The sequence below is a fragment of the Sinohyriopsis cumingii genome, chromosome 17 (assembly GCF_028554795.1).
Source record: "Sinohyriopsis cumingii isolate HCF-2022 chromosome 17, ASM2855479v2, whole genome shotgun sequence".
NCBI classification, from domain to species: domain Eukaryota; kingdom Metazoa; phylum Mollusca; class Bivalvia; order Unionida; family Unionidae; genus Sinohyriopsis; species Sinohyriopsis cumingii.
In genome coordinates this window covers 51,838,552-51,864,016 of record NC_142977.1, presented here as the reverse complement: position 1 = coordinate 51,864,016, position 25,465 = coordinate 51,838,552, and the positions used below count along the sequence as shown (strand labels likewise).

The 25,465-nt window shown below is 35.0% G+C and overlaps 1 protein-coding gene across 3 annotated transcripts in view; it reads right to left on the bottom strand.

The window, feature by feature from the left end:
- LOC149778699 (discoidin domain-containing receptor 2-like) overlaps positions 1-24,839 on the bottom strand; it is a 77,864-nt gene extending 53,025 nt beyond the window's left edge. For 2 of the 3 annotated variants that reach the window (XM_089939507.1, XM_089939508.1), the window contains exon 1: positions 24,383-24,839. In XM_089939507.1, coding sequence (XP_089795633.1) covers positions 24,383-24,467 — 85 coding nt within the window. In that variant the 5' untranslated portion in view covers positions 24,468-24,839. Of the gene's footprint in view, positions 1-242; positions 302-24,382 lie in introns of those variants that run through there. The other variant, XM_089939509.1, reaches the window with a different exon arrangement.
- Positions 24,840-25,465: the final 626 nt, after the last annotated feature.

The following is a 25,465-nucleotide window of genomic DNA, read 5'->3' as shown; positions in this document are numbered from 1 at the left end:
AAATTCATATTTAAGTACCAGTTAAAATGTTAATGCTTTGAAAAAGTGGTAACAACAGTCGATAAAATCTATACTCTACTTACATTATGTAATACAAATTAAAAAGTCTATATTCTACTCACATTATGTAATACAAATTGATAAAGTCTATATTCTCTTTACATTATGTAATAAAAGTTTGAAAAGTCTATATTTTACATACATTATGTAATACAATTTGGTAATATCTATATTCTACTCACATTACACTTCTACGATTCAGATAACGTTTTCACTGCAGTTTCGTACCCTTACAATCACCTACGTAGTGGAGCATATGAACGCCAGAAGTTAGTGTCGTAGAGACTGCTGATTTAAGTAACAGCCGGAACAAGGAAAATCGAAAGCGTGTTTTTGCGTGCTAGATGAATTTGATGATAACACGTTTAAGTATTTATGTGCTGGAACAATTACATACATATATTTCCACCAACAAGTAGAACCAAATTCATAGACGCAAAATACGAACGGCAAAATGCAGAATATACCAAAGGCAAGTTAGAAAGTGTGAGAACATAAAGAGAAATACTATGCCGATATTAATCATCCAAAGCGGATATACCAGACACAAGAGAGCACGTGCGTTATAGTCTATAATCTGAGTGATTTCAGCGAGTGATCATTATATCACATATACGGACATGTCTCATGTCTCAGTTTGGGGTACTATAACATTCAAAATAAAAATAAAAAACAATTAGACCAGTCAGAATTTAATGTTTAATATATCGAAACCAAATTGAAACATTACAAGACCAGTTAAACTTGGGGGTATTAATCTTAAAGATGAAGCAATTACAAGACCAGTTAGATTAGAGATTTAACTTTTTGGTTTGCCACTAAATACGAAAATGACATTTGCATGCAAATTCTGGACGAAATTGCATTTGTCTTGGTTGGCATAATAGCAACATGATACAAATTTAATGCTTGTCATAGATTTTAATTTTTACATCGGTAGAATGTGGAAGAAACTACAATACATCACAGACATTTTACAAGACAATATTACATAAATTGTACAAAATATTTGTGAAACAAAAGGCATTGAAAGGTACCATGCTAGATGTATGATACCCAAGGCACAACGTTATCCGGAAAAAGTACATGCATTAAACTGTAACCGGAAACAGTACATGCCCTAAACTTTATCCGGAAACAGCATATGCAAGAAACTTTATCCGGAAATGCTACATGCACTAAACTTTATCCGGAAACGCTACATGCACTAAACTTTATCCGGACACCATACATGTAAGATTAAATAACTGGCACATTCTTAGGAAGACAAAAGCAATAACATTTTAAACAACCGTTTAATGGGCTTCATAATAAAGAAGGGTATACACCTCTGAATAAGTGCAACGAACAAACACAAACACGAACATTTACATGACCGATTTAAAACAAATACCTTTAAATTTCCATTTTTTTCTAGTATCATTAACAGACGTGTTACTTAGATAATATCCCCTGTGTTTAAGTGATGGATACGTATCAAGGTTAAAGTTGTGGCGGATTATGCTTTCGTCGTTTTCAAAGCCCCCAGAGTAACATGACACTACGAATAAAAATGAAGGTCGAACAAATGGACATTTTAATCCGAATCTATACAAGGAGCCGTACAATCTAATTAAGATCGAGATGTGCAACATTACGGAGATCAGTTGGACACAGATACAAGGTCATGTTCTGCTGACCTTCCGATTCACCAATCAAATTACAGTTATTCAACTGCGAAAGTGGAAACGTCATTCGGAACACGGCCGTCGCACATGCCCTTCTGGGCGCACGCGACGTAAATCCAGTCAATCAATCAATCAATCGGGAACACACCATTTCAAAAGATATCTCACTCTGAGACGAACTGCTGGTCTTTGTAAACCTTACTAAACAAATGGTGGACCAGAAATCGCAAAGCTTACCATAACATGAACTGTTATCGGCGCCTGTCATGTCTACTTACTAAAAGTAGATTGTTATTTTTATCAGATTGTGGGGCCTTGTTTCCCTGAACTCGGTAAAGTCGAGTCAAGCAAAACTGGCTCTGACAGACATTATACTCATCAAAGAAATCAACGGTGCAATAAACGAAAGATCACAGGGGGATTGGAAATAGCCGGCGCGAAATACATTTCTAAGATTTTGTGACTAGATTGAGATTATCCGTGATTAACAATAATAAGACGGAACCTATTACCCGGAGTTTATCGAGGTTTAATCAGCAGAAATATGTCTGTGATTTATGCTTGTCTCACTTGAGATATGATCTCGATTTAAAAACAAGAAAATAAAATGAGAAAAAGACAATTACTGTGTACCCACCCGTCTTAAGATATATGGATGTGGTCTTGAAAGTGGCAATGAGACAACGTTCATTGGAATACTAAAACTGATACAATTGTACGTTTCTCTTTGTTCCTGCTTTCAATTTCAAATTTAAAAATAGTTTCCAATATTGATGGATCGCTCACCCCATAAATATGTGTGTGTGTGTGTGTGTGTGTGTGTGCGTGTGTACCTTGCAAATGGAACATAGCTTTCCATAGTGAGACAAAATACAAGTTTCATTCGATTAAAGACCTCCCGCTGGTCATAAAAAAGCGCAAGCTTTCCAGTGTGTTCGAGTTAATTGCGTTTTACCAAACGCGATTCTACTGTATCTAAAACAACGACAGTAAGCGACAACCACTGAATATTATCTTAGAATGACAATACCCGTCCAATTTTTAATTATTCCATCCTTCCGTCTTCGCTGTATAAAACAGCTAAGAATAAATGCAAAGATAAATTACGATATACATTTCTGTTGAGCGAGGAAGATTCGAATGTGGAAAACATTAACACTGACCCGTATCAAATTACAATTCCTGTCCGGGTATGATTTGCTAGATATCCGCATCGAAGGTATAATTCCTGTCTGGATACAATTTGCTAGATATTGGTATCAAAGTTATAATTCCTGTCCGGGTACGATTTGCTAGATATCGGTATCAAAGTTATAATTCCTGTCGGGGTACGATTAACTAGACATCTGTATGAAGAATTTATAAAGGATTGATGACTCTCTGGTCTTAAAAGTGTGCAATGTCTGGACATAATGCATCGAATCATACGAGAAATTTCATGCATTCATACAACACTTACACAAAGACATGCGTACATACACACGTACGCACACATACATGTACGCACATACACGCACTGTCTCTCAGAACTGAGCATCTACTAAGAAACAGTGGCGTACTAAGGAAGGTGCGGGGGGGGGGGGAGGGGGTGGCGGTCTGCACCAGGTGACAGCCAGAAAGGTGGGGTGCCATCGGGAGAGTTGAAATATCAGTACAAGTTTTCAATCCAAATGAAAAATTCGTCAAAGTAAAAGGTATTTTCAATTTGCTAATAACAGCACTGTGATAATAATTTTCCTGAGTATTTTCCTCTATCGCTGGGTTCATACAGAAATCCGAATCATAAATTCAAAGACTTTTCCCAAACTTTCAAAGATCACAAACATAGTTTTCCAATACCTATTTTCGCGAACATTTTGTATACTAGTTATATGAGAAAACAATGAATGCAAAATACTACAATATTGTTTAATGATGGAAACTGAGTGTGTCATCGAAAGAAAGAAACAAGGAAAACTCGACTACATCCGAATCTAACAACCTTGAATAATTTTTATTTGTGAATATGGAAAGAAATTAAAAAGTTTGGGTTTATTTAAATTTTCAAAGACTTTTAAGGACCTCGGGGTAATCTGCTTGATTTTCCCAAACTTTAAAGGCCTTGAAAAAGCTACCTCATTTTCCCCAAACTATCAAACACCTTTAAAGACCTTATGAACCCTGTAGCGGAATAGACTTTTATTATACATTAATTATGTTCCATCAAGTCTTTTTTCTGTCATACCTGAATTTTTCTCTTGAATATTAGTCAAATACAAGTATTCCGTGCACGGAAATAAATCTGAACAAGACATCACGAGCTTCGCAGTAAATGAAGCTTAAGGTAATGATTGGCAAGTTCGTTACTTCTCCACGATGAGTAAAGCAGATGGGATCAAACAGTGTGTCTGATAGCGCCCTGCCATCGGGATAGCAGGGAGTCAGCAGTCTGCCAGCATCCAGCTGGGTATAAGCGTTTCAGAAAACTGATTATTCACTTTCATTTAACATACCTCTCATTGAAACGCTAGCGGAAAATGAACTTAAGTCTCTGTGAATTTGCACGACGAACCCCAAACATACTAAAATCAAGATACACTTTCTTGTTTAATGTTGTAGCTTAGGCAAGATATATTGGATATTGAAATAGAAAAAAAAAATGGCAGCGCAAAAGAGCATGAAATGTAAGATATCTTATACAGCCACCCACCCCCAAAAAGGAAAAAAAAAACTATCAAGAAACCCTAATGAACCTAAAACTAAAGGACTTTAGTATATGTACATGCATATATTCAGTTTCACTCAAAACCTTTATTAACTGGGCCAAAACACAATGCTTAAGGTCGCATGAGCAAGAACAGTTTCGTGTCACTAACTATGCATATTAATTAAAATGCACATTTTCAAAAGGTCTGCTTACATGGCCGTGAGCCACACAACGTTGAAGGTCTGGGCCACGAGTTGAACACGACTGATTTAAAGTGACCCTCTTCGAAACGCCAATTTAATCTAATTTATTCATATCGTCTAATATACGAACATACTTTGGCCACCTTGTCAGTCTTGAAAAAGCACCTAATATGGCTTAAGAAAATTCAATAACGCTTACGAATTGTGTGTGTGTGTGTGTGTGTGTGTGTGTGTGTGTGTATGAGAGAGAGAGAGAGAGAGAGAGAGAGGATCTGTTCACATTTTCTTATACATGTGATTAGAAATAAATTTCCTGAACAGCGACGTTTCATGATCTATGAGAAGTGTAACGAATTGGTCGGCATGGTTAATGGCGCCGTCATTGGAGCGTTCTTTACAACGTTGCAGGAGGTAATGGTGAATACTAACAAGCTGAATAAGTCACACAGTAAAGGGAATAAATCTGAAAGCAAGGGATTCAAAAGTAATGGACTGTGAGTGTGTTAGACCTTTCATCCCCACTTTGTGTTATTTGATATTGTTTTTTCTATAATGTGTACTATCATCTTCGTCATCGTCGTCTTCATCATCATCAGCAGCATCATCTACTGTAGTACTAGTAGTAGTGGTAGTCGTAGTAGTGTTCATAGAAGCAGCCATTGTAGTACTAGTAGCAGCAACAGCAGTGTCTTGGTGATTGTTATTGTTCTACATATATTTTGTTTTACGGAAAACTCAAATAGATTGACAGTGTTTCATATATGTTTTACCAAGAAATCAAACAGATTGACAGTGTTTCATATATGTTTTACCAAGAAATCAAATAGGTTGACAGTGTTTAACATAGTTTTACCAACATATCAAATTGGTTGACAGTGTTTCAGGATAGATTTATCGAGAAATCTTACAGGTTAACATAATTTGGATTGAATTTCAACACAATTTACAAACTCCAACGTGTCACTTTGTTGACGTAATAATAATGAGGATATTTCTTTATTCCTTTATTTCTGTCACTATACTTATTATTACATAGTCATCGCTAACATCATCACTCTCACTCACCATACCCAAAGTCTTCATTGTCATCTGTATTAATATTATTGTTATTGTTATTGCTGTTCTCGTTGCTGTTGTTGTTGTTGTTATTGTTGATATTATTATTATTATTGTTATTATTATTATTATTATTATTATTATTTCCAAGATTGCTGATCTGCCTCAATAAAGTAATCCATCCTGCGTACTACTTTCACAAGTCATGCAGTACCAGTTAATCTTCTTGCTTGCTCTTCTCCCTTAAGTCATGTTTTCGAATGTGTATACTAAATTATTTAGACATAGCGCATGGAGTGCTCCGATTGATAAATTTTACCTGCCAGTGTTCTAAATAAGACACATCGATTATAAATTGCATTTTAAGCTAGGGCACTCTGGGTCACTGGCATTACGAAAGCCTCTTTGCTGTCAATAAAATATGAACCCTCGTATAATTCGATACAAATTTAATAATGATGTGAAGAAAAGTGACATACCATGTTTGTTTTTGTTTTTTTATATTATCGATCTGACAATTTTAATATATTAGATCCATTAACAATGTTCTGACAGGCACACATTCATACAATTATAGCTAAATGGTATTCGAGTCAAGTTGTACTCTCCCAGTGCGGCGACACACACACACAGACCCTCCAGAACTGAAAATCTGTTGATTTAAGTACGAATCGCTGTATGATTTAAACACTTGGCCTAACACTTGCAAAGCAGGTCGGGTAGATTCCAGTTAATATCACGGTTCTGCATGCTATACTATAACAATCTGTCAAGAATACAGTCACTCGAATCTGTCAAGCTCAATATGGATCCAAATTAGTTCTATTATTGAAGTTTTAAATACTAGACTTCTACCAGCGACTGTCACCGTCTATGTTAAATGCAAGCAATTCTTCTCTTGAGAAAGTTGCCACCTCATCAGTCTTTCAACACCTTCATGGCCGATCTAGGATAAATCTTTTGAGATTACAAACTTGACTCTCGATATATATATATATATATATATATATATATATATATATATATATATATATATATATATATATATATATATATATATATATATATATAATGTGTGCTTGTACATTGTTGTTCTTGTAGTAGGGTTTAGCGCCATTTTCAGCACTAGACAGGCTATACATGGCGGGCAGTATAACTGTTGGAGGAAGAACACTACAAAACCCCGGGAAGATCCACCGACCCACGAGAAGCTACTGGCAAGCTTTCTCACGTACCCACGTTAGCGGAGCCTGAGACTCGAACCCACGCAGACAGAGGTGAGATGGCAGTGATCCGGAACGGTGAGCGCTTTAGACCATTCGGCCACTCGGGGCTCCGTGTTTGTACATAGGTACATATGTGTGTAAGTGTAAAGGTACAGACGAACGGAACAATACATGCACTCATACATGCATACACACACACACACATACATACATACATACGCACGCACTCTCTCTCTCTCACGCACACACACATACACACACACACATACATACATACATACATACATATATACATACCGCTCGGGTGGACTAGTGGTTTGAGCGTCCGTCTCGGAAGCGGGAGGTTGTGGGTTCGATTCCCGGCCTAGTCATACCAAAGAATTACAAAAATGGTACTAACAGCTGCCTCGCTTGGCGCTCATCATTAAGAGGTTACTGTTTGGACTAGTCGGCCTGATGTCAGTATAATGTGACTGGGTGGGACATCATGCTACATGTCTGCGGCATGACGCCCCTGTGCTGGACATCACTATAAGCTGCCACAATGCAGACATCGTAGTGATATGACCGAACAATTGTTAAAGCTACGTTAAAAATCCTAATCACACACACACACACACACACACACACACACACACGTACATACATACATACATACATACATACGAGCATAAGTTTCAAGTGTCAAGTGTGCAACACTGACACTAAAGGTTAGTGTCAAATGTAAACTCAGAGGAACCTAAGCCCCATCCCAAACTATTTCCAGGCTACACATAACCAGGTGTTGGATACACCATTGCGTCTCTAGTGTTGTTATTATTTTATAAAGTAGTCTTTCAACTTTAAAATCAGCTTGATCAGTAAAGGTCATCCGGTCATGTGGGGATCAAAGCACTCTCAATAGCATTTTGCTGTGAAATTTACCAAATGACAGCGAGTCTCTGGTTTCGGTAAAAATTATACTAAATAGCAGATATTTTTATGTAGCTTATTTGCGATATAGTACAAAATGTTCGAAGAATAAGATTAACAAACATTAAAGAAGTTTTGTTATCCGTTATCTGCAATGATGCAACCTCAACACATCACGCTTTGAGTAACTAACTAGACCGAACTTACATTCCGTTATGTACTGGACTTAAATTACTTTTGTAATTGTATTTAATTTGAATTGTGTGTTGGCATTCTTCCATGATTATATGTTATGTACATTCAATTTGTATTGTGCGATCTTTGTCCATAATTGAAGGTATAAGTTTTGTGCCGACACGTCTGATGTCTGTTTTTTTTAATACCAGATTGCATAGGTAATGTTTGTCTATGATTGTATATTATATATTACGATTATTAATATTTGTAGATAAACATGTTTACTTGGACTGAGGTCAGAACATTGGTTTCCCTTAGGGAATTCCTTGTGTACCTGCTGTTTTCCGTGCTATTTCTTTATTATAAGTTTTAGCAATACCCTGATACTGATGAGAACTTAGAATTTTCTGGAAATGAACTTTTGACCACCATCATCCTAGTCCTCATAGTATGACTTAGATTTTTATAAATGGAGGAAGTTACAGAAATTCATAATCCATAACTTAACATCCACAGAGAAATCAGTCTTTTAGTTGCTCAGTTTTAATTTCAGATGGTTTATTCATTAAAATTATTCACTGGAATTACAAAGTGCTCAAAAATACTTTCGGACTAAATCATTATTTGGGGTTATTGCGAATTCATCTAGAGACATTTTGGATTATATCGTAGTGATATATCAAGACACAGCACATCAACACTCCTCTACGCTATTGGTACATTAGCTCTTTCTAGATTGGAATGCATTCGGAAAACAACTGGAGTTCATTAAGAATACTCAATACTTTGGACTTGTGATATAACTTTTAGGCAATTTGGGATTTAATTGACAATACAGTAAGTTCTTTTTTTTCTTCAAATTTTCACGTTTTATTCCATGGAAATAAATTACTTTTCAATTTTACAATACGTCTTCGTTTTTGCTCTTTTTTTGTTATTTAGTCCGGTGGCCTAGTGGTTAGAGCTTCTGCCTCGGATGCGGGAGGTCGTTATGTCCTTATATGATTAATCGTTATGGAAGCATGCCCATGTCAAACCAGATGTGTACAGTTTCTAATCTTGTTTGTCCCCTGCATTTCCATATACTAAGATTCCTAACTATGGACCTGCTCATGCAATGAGAATATGAGATAAGGACCCACACGTGTACCGAGAATTTATCGAAAATGCGCCCGTTTGTGTCTCGCCAGGTTCATTCAACGCAACAAATCGGACGGGATGTCCCCAGGTAGTAGTGTATATTAGTATTTACCAGCAGAGATGAAGCTAAATTTTATACGGAACAGGAAATTCGGATGTAAAATTATTCCCTCTTTTTATTCAGCTCGTCTCAGACGGAATTATGAAATTTAAGAAAATCGAATAATCTCAATGTTTTACTCAGCAAACCTTACAGGTTGCAAATCGCTGAATTCATTTAACTTGTGATAGGTTTTCATGCTGAGCACACATCCATGTAAGACATGGTGATATGTAAACAGCGTGTGAATTTCATTGCAAATGGGATGATCCTGTAGAGTCAGCACGTATTGGACGGTGTTGAGTATGTATTGTATGCTGTTGAGCATGCGCAAGACCCACTAATCATAGCTTATTGGGTTGATACTGTTAGATATTATAGGCGAGACCGAAGTACAACGGGTCCAGATTGTGATTCCAGCTAGATCACGGCAATTACACACACACACACACACACACACACACACATTTGTATTCAATTTATTTTCGCGAAAACACTTTGGATAGAAATGTGGTTGTTGAGAAATATTGTTCCAACAATATTTTGACTGAATTACGTGTAAATGCACAACATAAAGTGATGTGATTGTATCCACTCGTACGTCAAGACAGACCTTTATTTCACATCGTGTTACATAGCAACAAACTTATCGGATCCACAGCATACTGCGTGGGATAATCCAGTAAATGCAGCAGTTATTGGGCGTTGTTAAGTATTTAATGGACATATTTAATAAATATATTGCTATTTTCACTGTTGATTATTGTTGTCTCGCTCGAAATATATGGATCTCCCCCCCCCCCCAACTCCCTCAACTTGAAAATGGGTCTCGTCCACAAAATTTAACAGTATCAACACAGTAATCTATAATCATTTTTCAAATAATTTGAAAATGTAAAAAAAAAGACCGGACCTTTTTATATTCATTTTGATGTTCACCATGTAGAAATCCGACTGGGCTACAGAGACGTTTTCATGCTACGCATGTGCAAAGAAAACATGTTAACAATCCAAATACCTTGTATTTCATATATCTAGATTATTTCTTCATTAGACTTTCACCTTATCAAATATGTACACATGAAATAAAGGTATCACGTTTTACATGCGATAGAACCGTAATTTAATTCGACAGTAAAGCACTAAACATCCTTCTCTGAAAATGGCTAAGCAGACGACATATTCTTAAACGCTGACATGCACAGTGATGAACTCGGTGTTAGAACACCTGCTTTTAATGATCTCTTTTGCACAACATAAAATCGTTCCCCCTCAAGAAAGTAAGAAAGAAGTCACATCAAGGTCTGTTTGGCTGATTAATTGACCATATGTGACGCAGGAATCTTGTAAAAAGCAACGAAGTGGTTATGTTGCTTAGTTGAAGGATTAATTGACTAAATATAACACAGGACAGGTGATACCTTCTCTTAATTAAGACTCGCAGCTAAAGAGGAAACAAAATGAAATATATTTTTTATCTAGAGTTTAGCTCACAATCTCTCTAATATTATTCATTATTTCTAGCAAGAATGAAACTACACACAGAGATACTTCCCTCTATATAAGTTTTGAATAGGTATATCATGTTTTTATTCAACCTGTATCACCAAACAATTTTAATCAACTTGCAAATTGCAACAAAAATATAACAATTTTGATATTAATTTTTGCTAAATAATGAAATATTATCTCTGGATTATGCACATTGCAATTTAAAGTTAAAAATGCGGTGTTTTTTGTTATCACAATTTTTTATGCATCTTTCGTATGTGGTTGTCCGTACAAGCTTTACATCCAATTACATAGGCAATAAATAACATACTTGATTTTTATGTGCCATAAAATACAAACCAAACTAATAACAAGGTGTACCATGTCTATTAATAATAACCATGTGCTGAGTGTAGGTTAATACATGCAATGGTTATGACAAAACCTTCCCGTGCACATCAAGACCCGTTAAACGCGAGTATCAGCCAATCACATTTTAGCCTTGTGTTGCTAAGTCAACTGAGCAACACTTGTGCTCTAATCATCAAAGTCACTTGATTTTTATCTAGTGCACTAGTACACAAAAATTAAGCGATGTCTTTAGACCAGGGGTCTCAGACTCAAACCACGCTGAGGGCCGCATGAGGGCATTTTCGATGGCCTAAGGGCCGCACCACCTTTGATATCTCTCATGACAACTTGTGATGTCAATCATTTTGCGGGCCACATGATACTGCCTGCCGAGCTTTGTTTGAGACCCCTCCTTTAGACGCTATAAAGCCAAATCGTCAGAAGTTCTTCCAAAGAACACATAACATCAGATTTGTCTCACAATCGAGCGGAAAGTAATATTGGGACGAAAATGGAATTTCAGAGCAAATCCAGGGACACCAAATAGACTATATAAACATATTTTTCTAAATGTTGTAGTATTTCTATTATATATGCATCTAAATTGCTAAATATTTAATATCCCTGAAATACAAAATCAGTGATCTTCAAAAATAATTTCCCTGTCATATATTTGGCCTTTATTAAAATATGCCGATGTAGTTTATGATAGGTGTTCCAATGTAGACTCAGAGAGATCAGAGAGAATACAGCCTTAGACTGCTATGATAGCCACCGGTCTAACCGGAAGTGACAAAGCACGCAATATCTATAAAGAAAGCGGCTGGTCAGCTCTCTCAGAACGAAGAAATCCTACAAACATTACACTTTTTACAGAATGATTTATGATAATTCACTAAGCTGTTTAAAGATACATCTTTCTCATCTGGTAGGAGAAACGTCAAGATACAACATATGTAATCGAGAAAGCCTTTTTACATTAAATGCCAGTTTTAAAAAAAAAATACTTTCCATAGTACTTGTAGTCTGATATGGATGGAATAACCTATAGGAAATTACCCTAAATCATACAGCTGACGACCATAAATTGTACTGTGGTATAGGTTTCAATCTATTTTCAATATCGTTCACCAAGTTAAAGAGTCATTTACACTTTCCAAGTAAACGTCCTTATATTTCGTGAGACAAAAAGTTATGTAAAATTTCTCTCGCATGTTGTAAACACGTCAGTGATCAATTCTTAATAGAATTAATTAAAGAGAGTAAAATGGCAATACGGTGCCAACCTCATGAATCCGGCTATGGATCACATGACCGAGCAATTTTATGCTTATTAATGACTTATTAGTCATATAATAGCTTGGACTGGTGACTGAAGCTTGCTTTAATGTGACTGAAGTTGCGTGCGTGCGTGCGTGCGTGCGCGCGCGCGCGCGCGCGTGTGTGTGTGTGTGTGTGTGTGTCTCACACACATCTTTTGGACGTGTTACATTTGTGCCTGCGATCATGCAAGATCCACCTGCATCGATAATCCTCATAAAAGCAAATTATTTACGACTTTAATTATAAACTCTGCCAAATTAATTTTCGTTGCACAAAAAGAAAAATGGATTCTGTAACTCTCCATAACAGTCTATCTCACGACAGGTAACCTAAGTATTAAACATCGATCTTATGCATCATCGATAGTAATAAGAATAACGGACCTGCAACAACGCTAGCTGATTGAAATTTTTACAGTAAATAAAAAAACCAGTCTGCAAGATATGATTAAGTCGTCACATAATATAAATGTACTTCTCTAAAAAGAAAAATAAGAACAATCACTTTTTTTTTACATGTTCAATATACATTCAAAAGGTGAGGGAAGAAACACTCGCATTCCCTTGTAGTTAAAACTACTTCAGTATCATGCCCAGATTTGCTTTGCACAGGTAAGATCGTATTAGAAGTCCAGATTTGCTTTGCACAGGTAAGATCGTATTAGAAGTCCAGATTTGCTTTGCACAGGTAAGATCGTATCATTAGTCCGTTTAATATTTTTATTTCAGATTTAATTATCTATATCTAGCGTTGTCGGAATAAACTGTCTCAAAATGTGCATGATCTTTTCATTAACCTATATTTACTACACGGTTCCAAACGTAGTTCCAATTTTGTATTGTAATTAGTTTAAAACAACTCGATATGAATACCATGCATGAATAAACAGAGAGGTGGATGGATGTGAGTCAGTTTATATCCGAATTATTTCTAACTTAGTACCGGTTCCATTTACATCACGGAATCTAAAGCGCAATCTATGATAAAGTGATGAAGCTCCTTCGTTATTTTATAACCAAATGCAACAATATTGGTCAGTAAATGCTTTAAGTTAGTGAGTCGCGTTCGTTCATTAAATGCAGGTGTAGACGTACGCATAAAATTGTTCAGAGTCAAGGGCTGACAAGCTATATCAACAAGCTGCCATTCAGTGTCAGCACCAGAAGATTGTGGACTGATTAGTCTTTCATCCTGCCAATATAGTACTGTTCTTATATTTCTTTTTCTCATAACCATACAACTTAATACCATTCTAGATAAGGCGTCAATTGGCATCATTGCAAGCAACCTATACGTTCTAGATGTTATAATCTTGATATTAAAAAAAAAAATCACCCAGTTCGAATAAAATCGTCTGACTTAGAAATGCTCATTGTTACACGAAAGCCAGGCTAAAATTATTGGATGTGTACATGTATTATATACATGTTTCCGTTGAAATCCGACCAGAATTAAATGCCCTTGTTTACATTTAGCCACTAATATCAGCATTAATGCCAAAAAAGAACGTATCCTCCATGAAATCTTGTACGTTATGTTCCTTTGCTTACTCTATTTCATTTTCTTTTCTATCGGCGTGTTCTGCACAATCATTGGAAAATCTGCTGCACGTGTGATTCAGAAATTTCTATTAGGGCTGGCGGAGCCCATTAGCTCATCCCGACCGTTAACAAAATAATATGCAAATAAAGATTGATTCCGATAAGAAATTGCTCTTGTGATCACATACCCCGCAAAAACTCCATATCTCAGATCATAATTACTTTATGTTTCCTACGATTTATGTGTGCCTATAATTTCTTCTTCTCTATAAATGCAACCAAAGTGTCATTGATCGTTACTAGATGTAACGCAGTACATACAATTTCTATGGCATTCCAGTTTCAAATAACCAATCGTGATATCTGCGTATCTTGCTTTGGCTTAATTTGATATATCATGTCTTGTTGTGTTATGTTTTATTTGAAATGTCCTGTCCTGACTTGTTTTAGTCTGTCAGTAGTGTTGTAACTTGATATGTAGAGACCACGTTGCCTAAGACGTAACCTGATATGTAGGGATCCCGTTGCCTAAGACGTAACCTGATATGTAGGGATCCCGTTGCCTAAGGCGCTCGCCTTCATAGATCATTGACATATAGCCACTTCCCGTGTGGGCTCGAGTCTCAGCTAGGCCAACGTGGGTATATGAGAAAGACTGCCTGATGCTTCCCGTGGGTTATGTGTCTTCCCTGGGATTTCCTATATACTTTATCGACCAAACATACTTGCATAGTACATCATGTGCTGAAAATATGACCTTCAGTCCACAAAAGTCAGACGCAAAAGACTTGATCTTTACAGAAGGCGTTTTTTCCTCCTTTGCGTGGAAAACATGCAAAATTACACCGCGTATTCTTTTTGACTGTTTCAATCATTTAATGATACAAACGCTTCGATAGCGTTCCCGTGTAATTTAGAATAGAAGAAAACCACAAGAACAAGCGCACCAACAAAGACCAAAATAAAAAATAAACGAAAATAAACAAGCAATCCCATATAAATATTAAGGAACTTGTATAAAAATGCCCGGATATCTTTATGAGTTCAAGATCCTTAGAAATACATACCTACATGTGACAAATGCAATAAATTAGAATGACAACGAAACTTCAACAATGTCTCCAGAATTACCTGCCTTCTCGAGAAAAGAAAATTTCCCTTTGCTTCAATCCATCAACTGTGCAAAAGGATCGATCATTTTCACTGCCATTGCACTGTTTTCTGTGTCACTGCCGTTCAATATACTTTTTGGTAATCTTCATTAAGGACCCCAAAACGATACCAACAGACATATACCTGAAGTATCTGAATTTGCTATATGCATCCTAACACAAACCATTAAGGTAGGTAGTGTATTTACACGATGTGCAATTTGCAACTTTTTAATAGGCTCGCATTGCACATTTATGTAAGCTTGGTCTGCATATCAGATGCAACATGTAACCTCAGTTTGTTCAAACATATTGCATCCTGATCATAGGCGAATATTTGTGGCGCTCATTTCTGATTCTCTCTTCAATATGCCGATTGTAAATTTATATTGTAACCTAGTCTATAAGCATGGATGAAAACATCGAAGTCCTCAAAAGAAGGGTTTATGAGGGAAACTAGATGTATACATTGTAATATTAATATTCTGGTCCAGAAACGCATATTAATTTGGTGTGGAAAGTCTGCTTTACTGAGTTATACGATTGTCTTGAAGGAAAAAAAAAACATTCAATCCGGGCACTCACGATCTATACTGTATCTCAAGGTGTTCCTACAATAACCTCGACTTTGTTATATGTAATAACTTGTGTGTGTTAGAAGAAAGTCCTTATTATTCATAAATCAAAGGGAGCATTTACAGTTTTTTTTATGAGACTGTTTATGAAATAAATCATTTATGTACAAATTGTGAAGGCTAATCGTTCTTTCAGAAGATTAACACAATAGTCTGACACAAAGAGCCAATTTTCATTTAGATATCACGATAATTTAATTGTTTCCTTTTTTTTTAAAAAAAAAGACCTTCTCGTCATCTGTAGGGAAATTATAACTAGGCGGTAAACGGTATAGAAATAGCATAGTCCGTATTTGAGTAGTACATTTGATGATCTTTTCAAGAATTCGATTATTATAGTTTTGATTATACATACGCGGCAATATGAATCGGATGGAGGTCAGAAAAGACAGAGCTACATTGTGTTTTGTGACTTTATTAATTTAAGGACTAATTCATCTCGATTTCATTTTCGGTACCAAATAGATCGCGCATTTGCAAAGAGCAGAATATCAGAATTCGTCTTTTTGTGATATAAGTTTCAGGAATCCATGAAGAAGTGATGAAAATGTTTTCACCTATTCTCCCGCCAAATATGAGAGTGACTGTAAGACAGAACTGTCGGTAACTCTGGGTAAGAATCTTGAATAGAATTAATACGGTCAATATTCTGAGTAAAAACTAAAACTCAATACAGTGTCATGTCTGGATGAGTTTATATCCGCTAGCAAGTTTGGTGACTAGATATTATTTTCCAATATATCATTATACATAGGTTATGAGGCGGTATCAGCGTGCGTGAAAGTACCAGTTGTCATGTCCACAAATCATATATTACTCTAATGAAAATGGAAAATATATTGATTGGTGTTTATGCATGACATGTTTGATGAATACACATTCTCAAACATCGTACATCTTCAACCTGGTTGTCTTCTTTTTTACATCGGAAAATACCATCAAATAAAAACAATCGTTTCGCTACGAACGAAGTAGTCTTGTATCAAACAATGAGAAAGGTAGTAAAATTGTATTTCTGGTGTTAAAAATGCCCTTGTAAATTACACACGAAGTACGCCAATATTTTCACCATTCTAAATTAATGACAAAAGAAGATAACAGACTTAACAGACCTGGTTATGAATGATTGCACATGTCTGTAAAGAACGTTGAAAGACTAATGGACATTTTGTAGTAGTGCTTACCGTTTAAAATTAAATTTGAACATAAGTATACGTTTCGTACGCACCGTTGGTAACTGAAGGAATATGATTTTCATCAATATCGTAGACCCTGGGAAACATTATGAAATGAACTAGCATTTATCTCTACTTAAATGCAGTGGCAATAAATGGCAGAACAACCGATGAATACAAATTTGGTTTCCTGACACATCTGTATATGGATGCTGACGATTAGAAGAAAATAAAAGAATATCATAAAGTAAGAATAGGAAATGTAGGTACGTACTTCTAGTCTGCATAAAAAGAAACAATTGTATATATCCCATAATAATAAAGTTATAAACCCTCGGGCATTAGTGGGCAGCCAACTGACACTTGTAACGTTTCCATGGGAATTGCTTCTTATGACTTTAGAGGGAAACTTACGACCCTTCGGCACTGCCAGAATAGAAATATTCGTTCCACTTTCATTACAGAGAGCTGGGAATTTCACCATTTTCAAGCTAGTGTCAGTACTTGTTGAGGTTGTGGCAAAAACGTTTTCTTAAGTACAAAATTCTCTTGCAAAGTGGTTTTGATCCTTTTCTGCGAGCCAACGTTCAACATTTTCTGGAAACAGCTATCTGATCCAGTTGCATCAATCTAGGTTTGTTTGTGTTGATATGTGCTTTCAAGCAGTTTTCTACATTTCCTTGTTGATAACAGTTGTGTCTTGAAACAGACACCTGCAGACTGGTGGCAGTTTGGGTCTCCGGTTTCTTTCACATTCTCTAAGTGAACATATCCGTCTAAACTATTTCCAGTTTGATTGAGAGGTTTGCCAATCGCTCTAAGTCTAACCTACATTAAGCTTTCTCAGACATGAAACACAGTTTGAAAAAGTAGAAACAAAAATACCAAATTCATGGTTGTAACGTAATATAAAGTTCACTTCTTATATTTATAGTGAACACAACAGTAAACTAATTGTCAATTCTGTAAGTGTCTTCTTTAAGGGGGGTGCGGGCGGGGAGGGGGTATTGTCTTGTCTTAAACCACCTAAGGTAATTTATACTGAGTATTGACTTGACTTAACATGGGGCTACATTAAGGGATTTATATTACATTTTAAGTCAACGGGTCTTTGATATCACTGAAGGTAACAATATTCATTGTAGACATGATTTTAAATTACAGTCATGCAATACTAACTTCATTGAAAATTAATCAAGCATAAGCGCAACTCACACGGACAAGACAAATAATTTTAACTTGCATATTTTGTCTGTTGGAATGTTAAAAACATCAGTATGAATGTAGGACGTCCCTATAATGTATACGTGTGCACGTTTGTAATTGTTTCTACGTATGTTTATACCTAATTGAAATTACAAAACACGGCTATATGAAATGATGATCAAAGGACATATCATGTAAGTAAAGTGCATGCGTAAATTTCTGCTTTAGATGTCGGTCACGGATAAATATGTCTCTTTATGCCTTCCTATTTTGTGCACAGTTACAAACGTATAAGTAGATGGCCATGCAACGTCTGATGAATAATAATAATAAAGCATGTATTGGCTTTTCTGCTTGTATACCTATGACAATTATTGACAGGACTTTGCTCAATGTCTAATAAATTAGTCCTCGAAATATCTGCTTACCAAATATTTTGTCTTCGATTTATAGGGAGTCATAAAGATACATACTTATATATATATATATATATATATATATATATATATATATATATATATATATATATATATATATATATATATATATATATATATATATATATATATATATATATATATATATATATATATTGTAATGTATGTGCGTGAAAGAAAGTCCAAAACAACTTTTTTATTATGTCCTCCCCCTCCAAAAAAAAAGCCTTACTAAATATGTGGAAAACGGACCATAAATATAAACCCCTCTGTGTAACTTAGTAAACAAAAACTGTCTAATTGGCCAAGTTTCTTATCACAAGGCAATCATTACAGAGTTCATTACACAATGATTCACACATGGCATGCAGCATGATTAGTCTACAATCCTGTTTACTGTCTGATTGGTCGACAATCCTGTTTACTGTCTGATTGGTCGACAATCCTGTTTACTGTCTGATTGGTCTACAATCCTGTTTACTGTCCACAAAGATTACCAACTGACCGTTCTTAATAGCTTGATTATAACGTTATGTTTGCTTTGGTAATGATGACTGTGAAATCCCAGCGTGGAACAAGTGCCAAGATGGTAGGCTATTTAATTCCCATCAAGTGAAAATATATAAAAGGTAGAAACGTTTAAATATCCCGTTATTGATGTTGGTTTATAAAACAATTTTTTTTTTTAAATTTAGAAAATAACTGTGGAAAATAGAACAACCTATTTGGTCATTTTTCACGTCAAATAATTCTCTGAGAATGTTAACAACTGAACTTGCAGGATGAATGATGCATACTTACATGTAACATAAGTATAGTACATGCTACATTCGTTTAATAAGATTCCATGTTGCAAATATTTAAAACCGCGTGTAGTAAGGGTCGGCTAACGCCATTGATTACTTAGTATACTCCAAGAGGAGGTTTGAGGGAATAGACTGGTTTACGTGAATATGCCTTGCATCATGTTTCAAGAAGTATACTTCTGATTTAATGTGTTAACCAGACATAATCCGGCGCTATACGCCTTTAAAGAAACAGAAATTGAAATGGCATTTATAAAGTTTTTATCACATTCCAGCAATGCTTATTTGCATACAAAATTATAGTCATAATGTATCGAGTACTTTTTATATTTGAGATACACATCACTTCAAGCTAAATAAAATATTTTGTCCACTTTAGCAAAATCAGAACAATTTTTCAGTTGTTTTAGTTCCGAGTTACTTTATATTTTCCACATTTTATTCCTTCTTGTGAAAAGAGGGCCGACAAGCTGACCTACATAATGTAATAGAATGTAACCACTCAAGTAAGGCTTCGTCTGATGTAGCCCTCCCATTGGTTATAGTCCGTGTGATTGACATGTCCCAGTAGTACATACACAGAATGAAATCTTGACGCATGTGTGGTAGATGTACGACTGTGCGAAAACCACTTAAATCTAAATTAACTGACGCATGTGTACCAATACCGAATAAGCTGCGCACGCAACCATCTGCATTTGCTGCTGTATTAGCAGAGAAGAATACCTTAAGAGAAGTTCCGTCGTCCGCTTAGAAGTAACTCCCACCTATATTCTAGACGGAACTGGCAGAGTATAATAAAAGGAGATCAAGCACATAGAAGTACCGATAATTTGTTCACGCGTCTTCCTTTTGGATACATAGCTTCACTCATTGACGGATACCAACCTTAACATGCTTATAATCAATTTTCACGATGAGAAGGCAATAACATTTTTGTCATGGGATACCCAGTAAACAGGGTGAATAAAAACTATTGTCTTCGATGAGATTTGATATGCACGTATAAAGTCATATTAGTCAAAAGGGATAAATAGCAAAATACACTAAAGTCTTAGAGAAATGGTGTTATTTCACCCATTATAGATATTGCTGTTCGCCTAACTTGTGACGATGATGATGACGTTGTTGTTGAATATGAAAATTATGATGACGATGACGATGATGTTGATTATTTTTGTAATCATGTTGCATGAAAATATCTCTGCCTTTAAAAGACACACACACACACACACACACACACACACAACACCAGCTGTCTGATTCCTAACAACACTGCTCCGGCAATAGCAATGCAATATTGAAAGGTTTAACTGCGGACATTGGTAGCCGTATAAGTCATCATTAATTTAGGCAATTGTAAATCTTTATTTACATTATATGCGAAAGATTTCATTTCCATTTTTACCTGAATATATTACAGTACAAATAAAATTCAAATATCTTTACGCTCCTTCTGCCGAGACAACACAGATACAATGTAGCTATGTTGCTATTGATGCTAGTTAATTCTGAATTCAAGGATATCTTTGCACTGATGTTCAGATAAAACTAATTGGAAATCAATATCATTATTTTTTATATAGTCGATCCAAACAAATTTGTTAGCACACACACACAATATATATATATATATATATATATATATATATATATATATATATATATATATATATATATATATATATATATATATATATATATATATATATATATATATATATATATATAATATTGTAAGGTTTACCTATGTACTTTTACAGAAAGATGTGACAACTGAAGCAAACAATGTGCATGTCATTTATATTTTCAACCATATATTTCATATACCTACTTAGCTAATGTTTGTGACAGTAATTAAAACAGTAACAACAATATTTATTGTTGTTGATTTAGTGTTTTTTTATTGTTGTTTGTTAATGTTATTTGCTCTCATTTCTGAGAATGGATGCTGCTTTGATAGTGATGGAGGCGGTGACATTGGGTGTGTGTGATTTGAAATTTTAACATAGCTGTAACTAGTTTTTCGGTCACGTCAATACAATGTCTGCAGTGTGGCTGTTTATAGTGATGTTTAGCACTGGGGCATCATGTTGTAGCATGATGCCCCACCCAGTCACATTCTCCTGACACAAGGCTGACCAGTTATAACACTGACCTCTTAATGTTGAGCGCCGTGCAATTCAGCTGCAATTATTATTTTTATAAGACTTTGGTATGACATGCCGGGGTTCAAACCAGCGACCACCCTCAACTAACCGGACTCTCTATCTACTTAAGTAGATATATATACACACACACACACACACACACACACACACACACATATATATATATATATATATATATATATATATATATATATATATATATATATATATATATATATATATATATATATATCTTAGTACGTCTACCCAAACGTGTGGTGAAATTCGATGCCCAATACCATCTGTAAAATTAACAATTCATTACCTCTATATGGAATACATTTGAGTTATTCGGAGTACAGCTGTATCTAAATAAAACACTCATACGATGGAAAGACCAAAATAAAATGCGAAAATGGAAAAATAAAATGCGAAAATGGAACAATATTAAATACTCAAACTCTTTTAAATAAACACTAGTTATTGCTTTTGTTATGCTTATTTACACATTATTCCTTTCTTACAGATGCTTTTATCAGAGCTAAATATTCTGAGACTGCTTTAACGAAGCGCTTGTCTTTACATACAGCAACATATAACAATAAAAAGAACAGTATTTGGTTCGTGATCATATTGAACACTTCATAATTAATGTTATCGACATCATGTCACACCAGAAAATCAATCACTAATTAGGATTATTTGTCCAGGGATTAAGGCTATGGGTGGAGAGCATACACGACACGACACACCAGGCTGGTATTTTCAATTTGATTTTTACCGCACAATTATCCAGACAAGCGATACATTCTGACTGGAATTCGTAATTTACAAACGACCGCTATGTAGAAAAACACAATATAAAATGTAACGAATAAGACTATCGGGACCAGACAAAAGTACAGGTATCTGGAGACAATCTGATCTGTAAAGTGTCACTGCAATTAACAATTACACCATGTTATTCAATCTAACTTGCACAGCTTTATCTGGTTACATATAACCTATAGCCGGGCCACCAAATGTTGTCAGGCTGTACATTTACGAAACCATCTGCAGACTTAACCTCAACACTTGCTCCGTATTAAAAAAGATATTTTCGATATTTTCGCGAGGAGGTTAAAATCATGAAACTTTGGGCTCATGTAAAAATTCCTTACACGTGCTAAATTTCATCAGCATTAAGACTCTAAGCATGTTTCTTAATTATACAATTCGAGAGTATGTTAAGTTGTGTCGGTATAGCACGTTCGTGACTACGGGGTCTGGCGAAAATGACTGCACTGTACTATTTGACAGAGGTGACCATGTGAGAGCCAAGCTGACAAGGTCACACAAAGTAGGTTAAAATATGGACCATACAAAGTAACTTTCAGCTGTTTTTAAAGTCAGCAAGTCTTTTTGGATAAAGTGCACATTTTGAAGTTATATTTTTATTATTTATCATAACTATGTAAATATTAAACTTAAAGTAAACTCCAACAAAGATAAAGCTTTTGGTGCAAATTGGTTGAGGACAGGTTTTGCAGCTAATAGTGAAACTGGTAATTAGACTTGTAAAGTGGAATAATTGTTTTATCATGCTAAGCTTTAACAAAATGAATTAATGCAGTTTGCATACATACATACATGCATACATACATACATACATGCATACATACATACATAACTCTCAGACCCATTCTCTAGAGAGATGTACAATCCGTAAACAGGTAAATAAAATGTATTGCTTGTAGAAAAACAGTCCCCACTCAGGTTTTCTTTTTGCACAATCGAACATTTTCATTTTTACCCATCGCACATAAGTGAAACTTTATTAGACAGTTACATGATAATGATATTTCAATTTTCTCATAAACTATTGCATTTTCTCCATGTTTAATGAATATATATATATATATATATATATATATATATATATATATATATATATATATATATATATATATATATATATATATATATATATATATATATATATATATATATGTATATATATATATGTAGATAGATTGACTAAGTCACACATACGGACAATTCATTGATTGGCTCATAATAGATAGGAGATCGATTCATGATGGATTAAATGAAAATATCAATATAGATAGCGATACATTATCAATAATCAATTAAAGTACACCCAATGCTGTGTGTATGACATGATTATGTCTTGACTAAATATAATATGCCAAAATCATAGCATGCCACAAGACAAGCTTAATGGAGTGCAAAATCACAAAGGTGTACAAATCAATTACCGTTGAGTGGATTAAAGAATATTTATGATTGCAACTATTTCCATGGAGATGAGACGGAAATACGTCATTGTACTTTAATTAAAAACAAAAGACAAGACAAGCCTTATATATATATATATATATATATATATATATATATATATATATATATATATATATATATATATATATATATATATATATTGTCTTTGTTAAGATTTGTGTACACTTCCCAACTTGCTGTCTTAATGATTTACATACATAAAAATAATTTGTTTTCATGATGGAATAATTTTTTGTGTGTTTTATTTTCATTTGTTTCAGTGACTTTTCTGCATAATAACTTCACACAAGTGCGACGTCGCCCCCCTCTCCCCGCCCTCTCTCTCTCTCTCTCTCTCCCCCTCTCTCTCTCTCATTAGTAAATTTTATATGTATGCGCTCATTCATGGATAACATTTATTTTCAATCTATGAATCTGATCTTCAGTTTGTTCATAAATCCTTAGCTGGCAATGTTTACTGAAATTGTCAGGATGGTCAGGTTTCAACAAAGTAAAACCTATTTGCTCTACTGCAACTAAATTAAGAAACACAGAAGATAATGGAAAATAAATACCGGTGGGACTAATAACTGACTTTATGTTACTTACCTAAATAAAGTGACTGAACAATTAATCCAGATCCAATTAGGTAGTAAAAGCAATAGATCGCTAGTACATCCACTCTGGTATACATCGTCTATCAGTTTTAATGAGATACACTAGACCTTGGCAATGCATTGGAATTCATCCACATAGGCACTACATTTTTCTCTCTTTCTTACAGTTTGATCATTTAATTAAATCCTCGAAGAAATCGAATAGATGCATTATTTTCTATCCGATGGCCAATTATTTTCATCTTCACTGAAAGCACACTCACAGATTTCTTGTACACTGTGGCTTGGGATAAAATAGGCGTGGTAATGCATGGGAATTTTTATGTGTAATAGGCACCAGAGTTGGTCTGCTTAATCATGTTTGGACCATGCTTAAATCTGTGTATCCTTTGAACGAGCTTTCATCTCCGATTGAAATATTGCTACGCGAGCGATGTTCCTCACAGTACACTTTCTCTCTTGTGATAAGATTTCAATAACGAAAGCATTATGAAGAAGTCGGTCAGTCTCACTGCGACACAAGGGGAGCACAGGTTAGCAGCTCGCACACGTTTTTCAATACATTGCGGCAGTACACTTCGTCTTTAATTACAACGTTTCAATACCCTTGTCTGCATCAGATCATGAATAATTCTCAGCCTGTTATTTGTCGACAGGAGTCAATAAAGGATTTCGTGAAATCCGACTTATCGACTTTCCTGCATATTTTTCTTTTCTTTTCTATCTCTTTGAAGTTGTTTTCGTGGAATGTTACCCTTTTCGATTTATATCACCTATAGGAAGCAACTGAAATATTATTTATCATGAGCAATTAAACAGAGGCTCACGGGAGATAAATCTGCAATAGCAAACACAACGGGACGAACCCATTCTGTATCCAGATAGAAAACATATGGAATATAAGATGAACTTTTAGATCATTAATGAATACGTTATCCTCGTCATAAAATAATGATATGAAAAGTAGTACAGGTGTTGTGAGTCTTACATCTCCTAGTAATATATCTTTATGACTAATACATAATACTAATATTCCTATGGTTCTGAGATTTCTCTAATTAAATAACTCATCAAT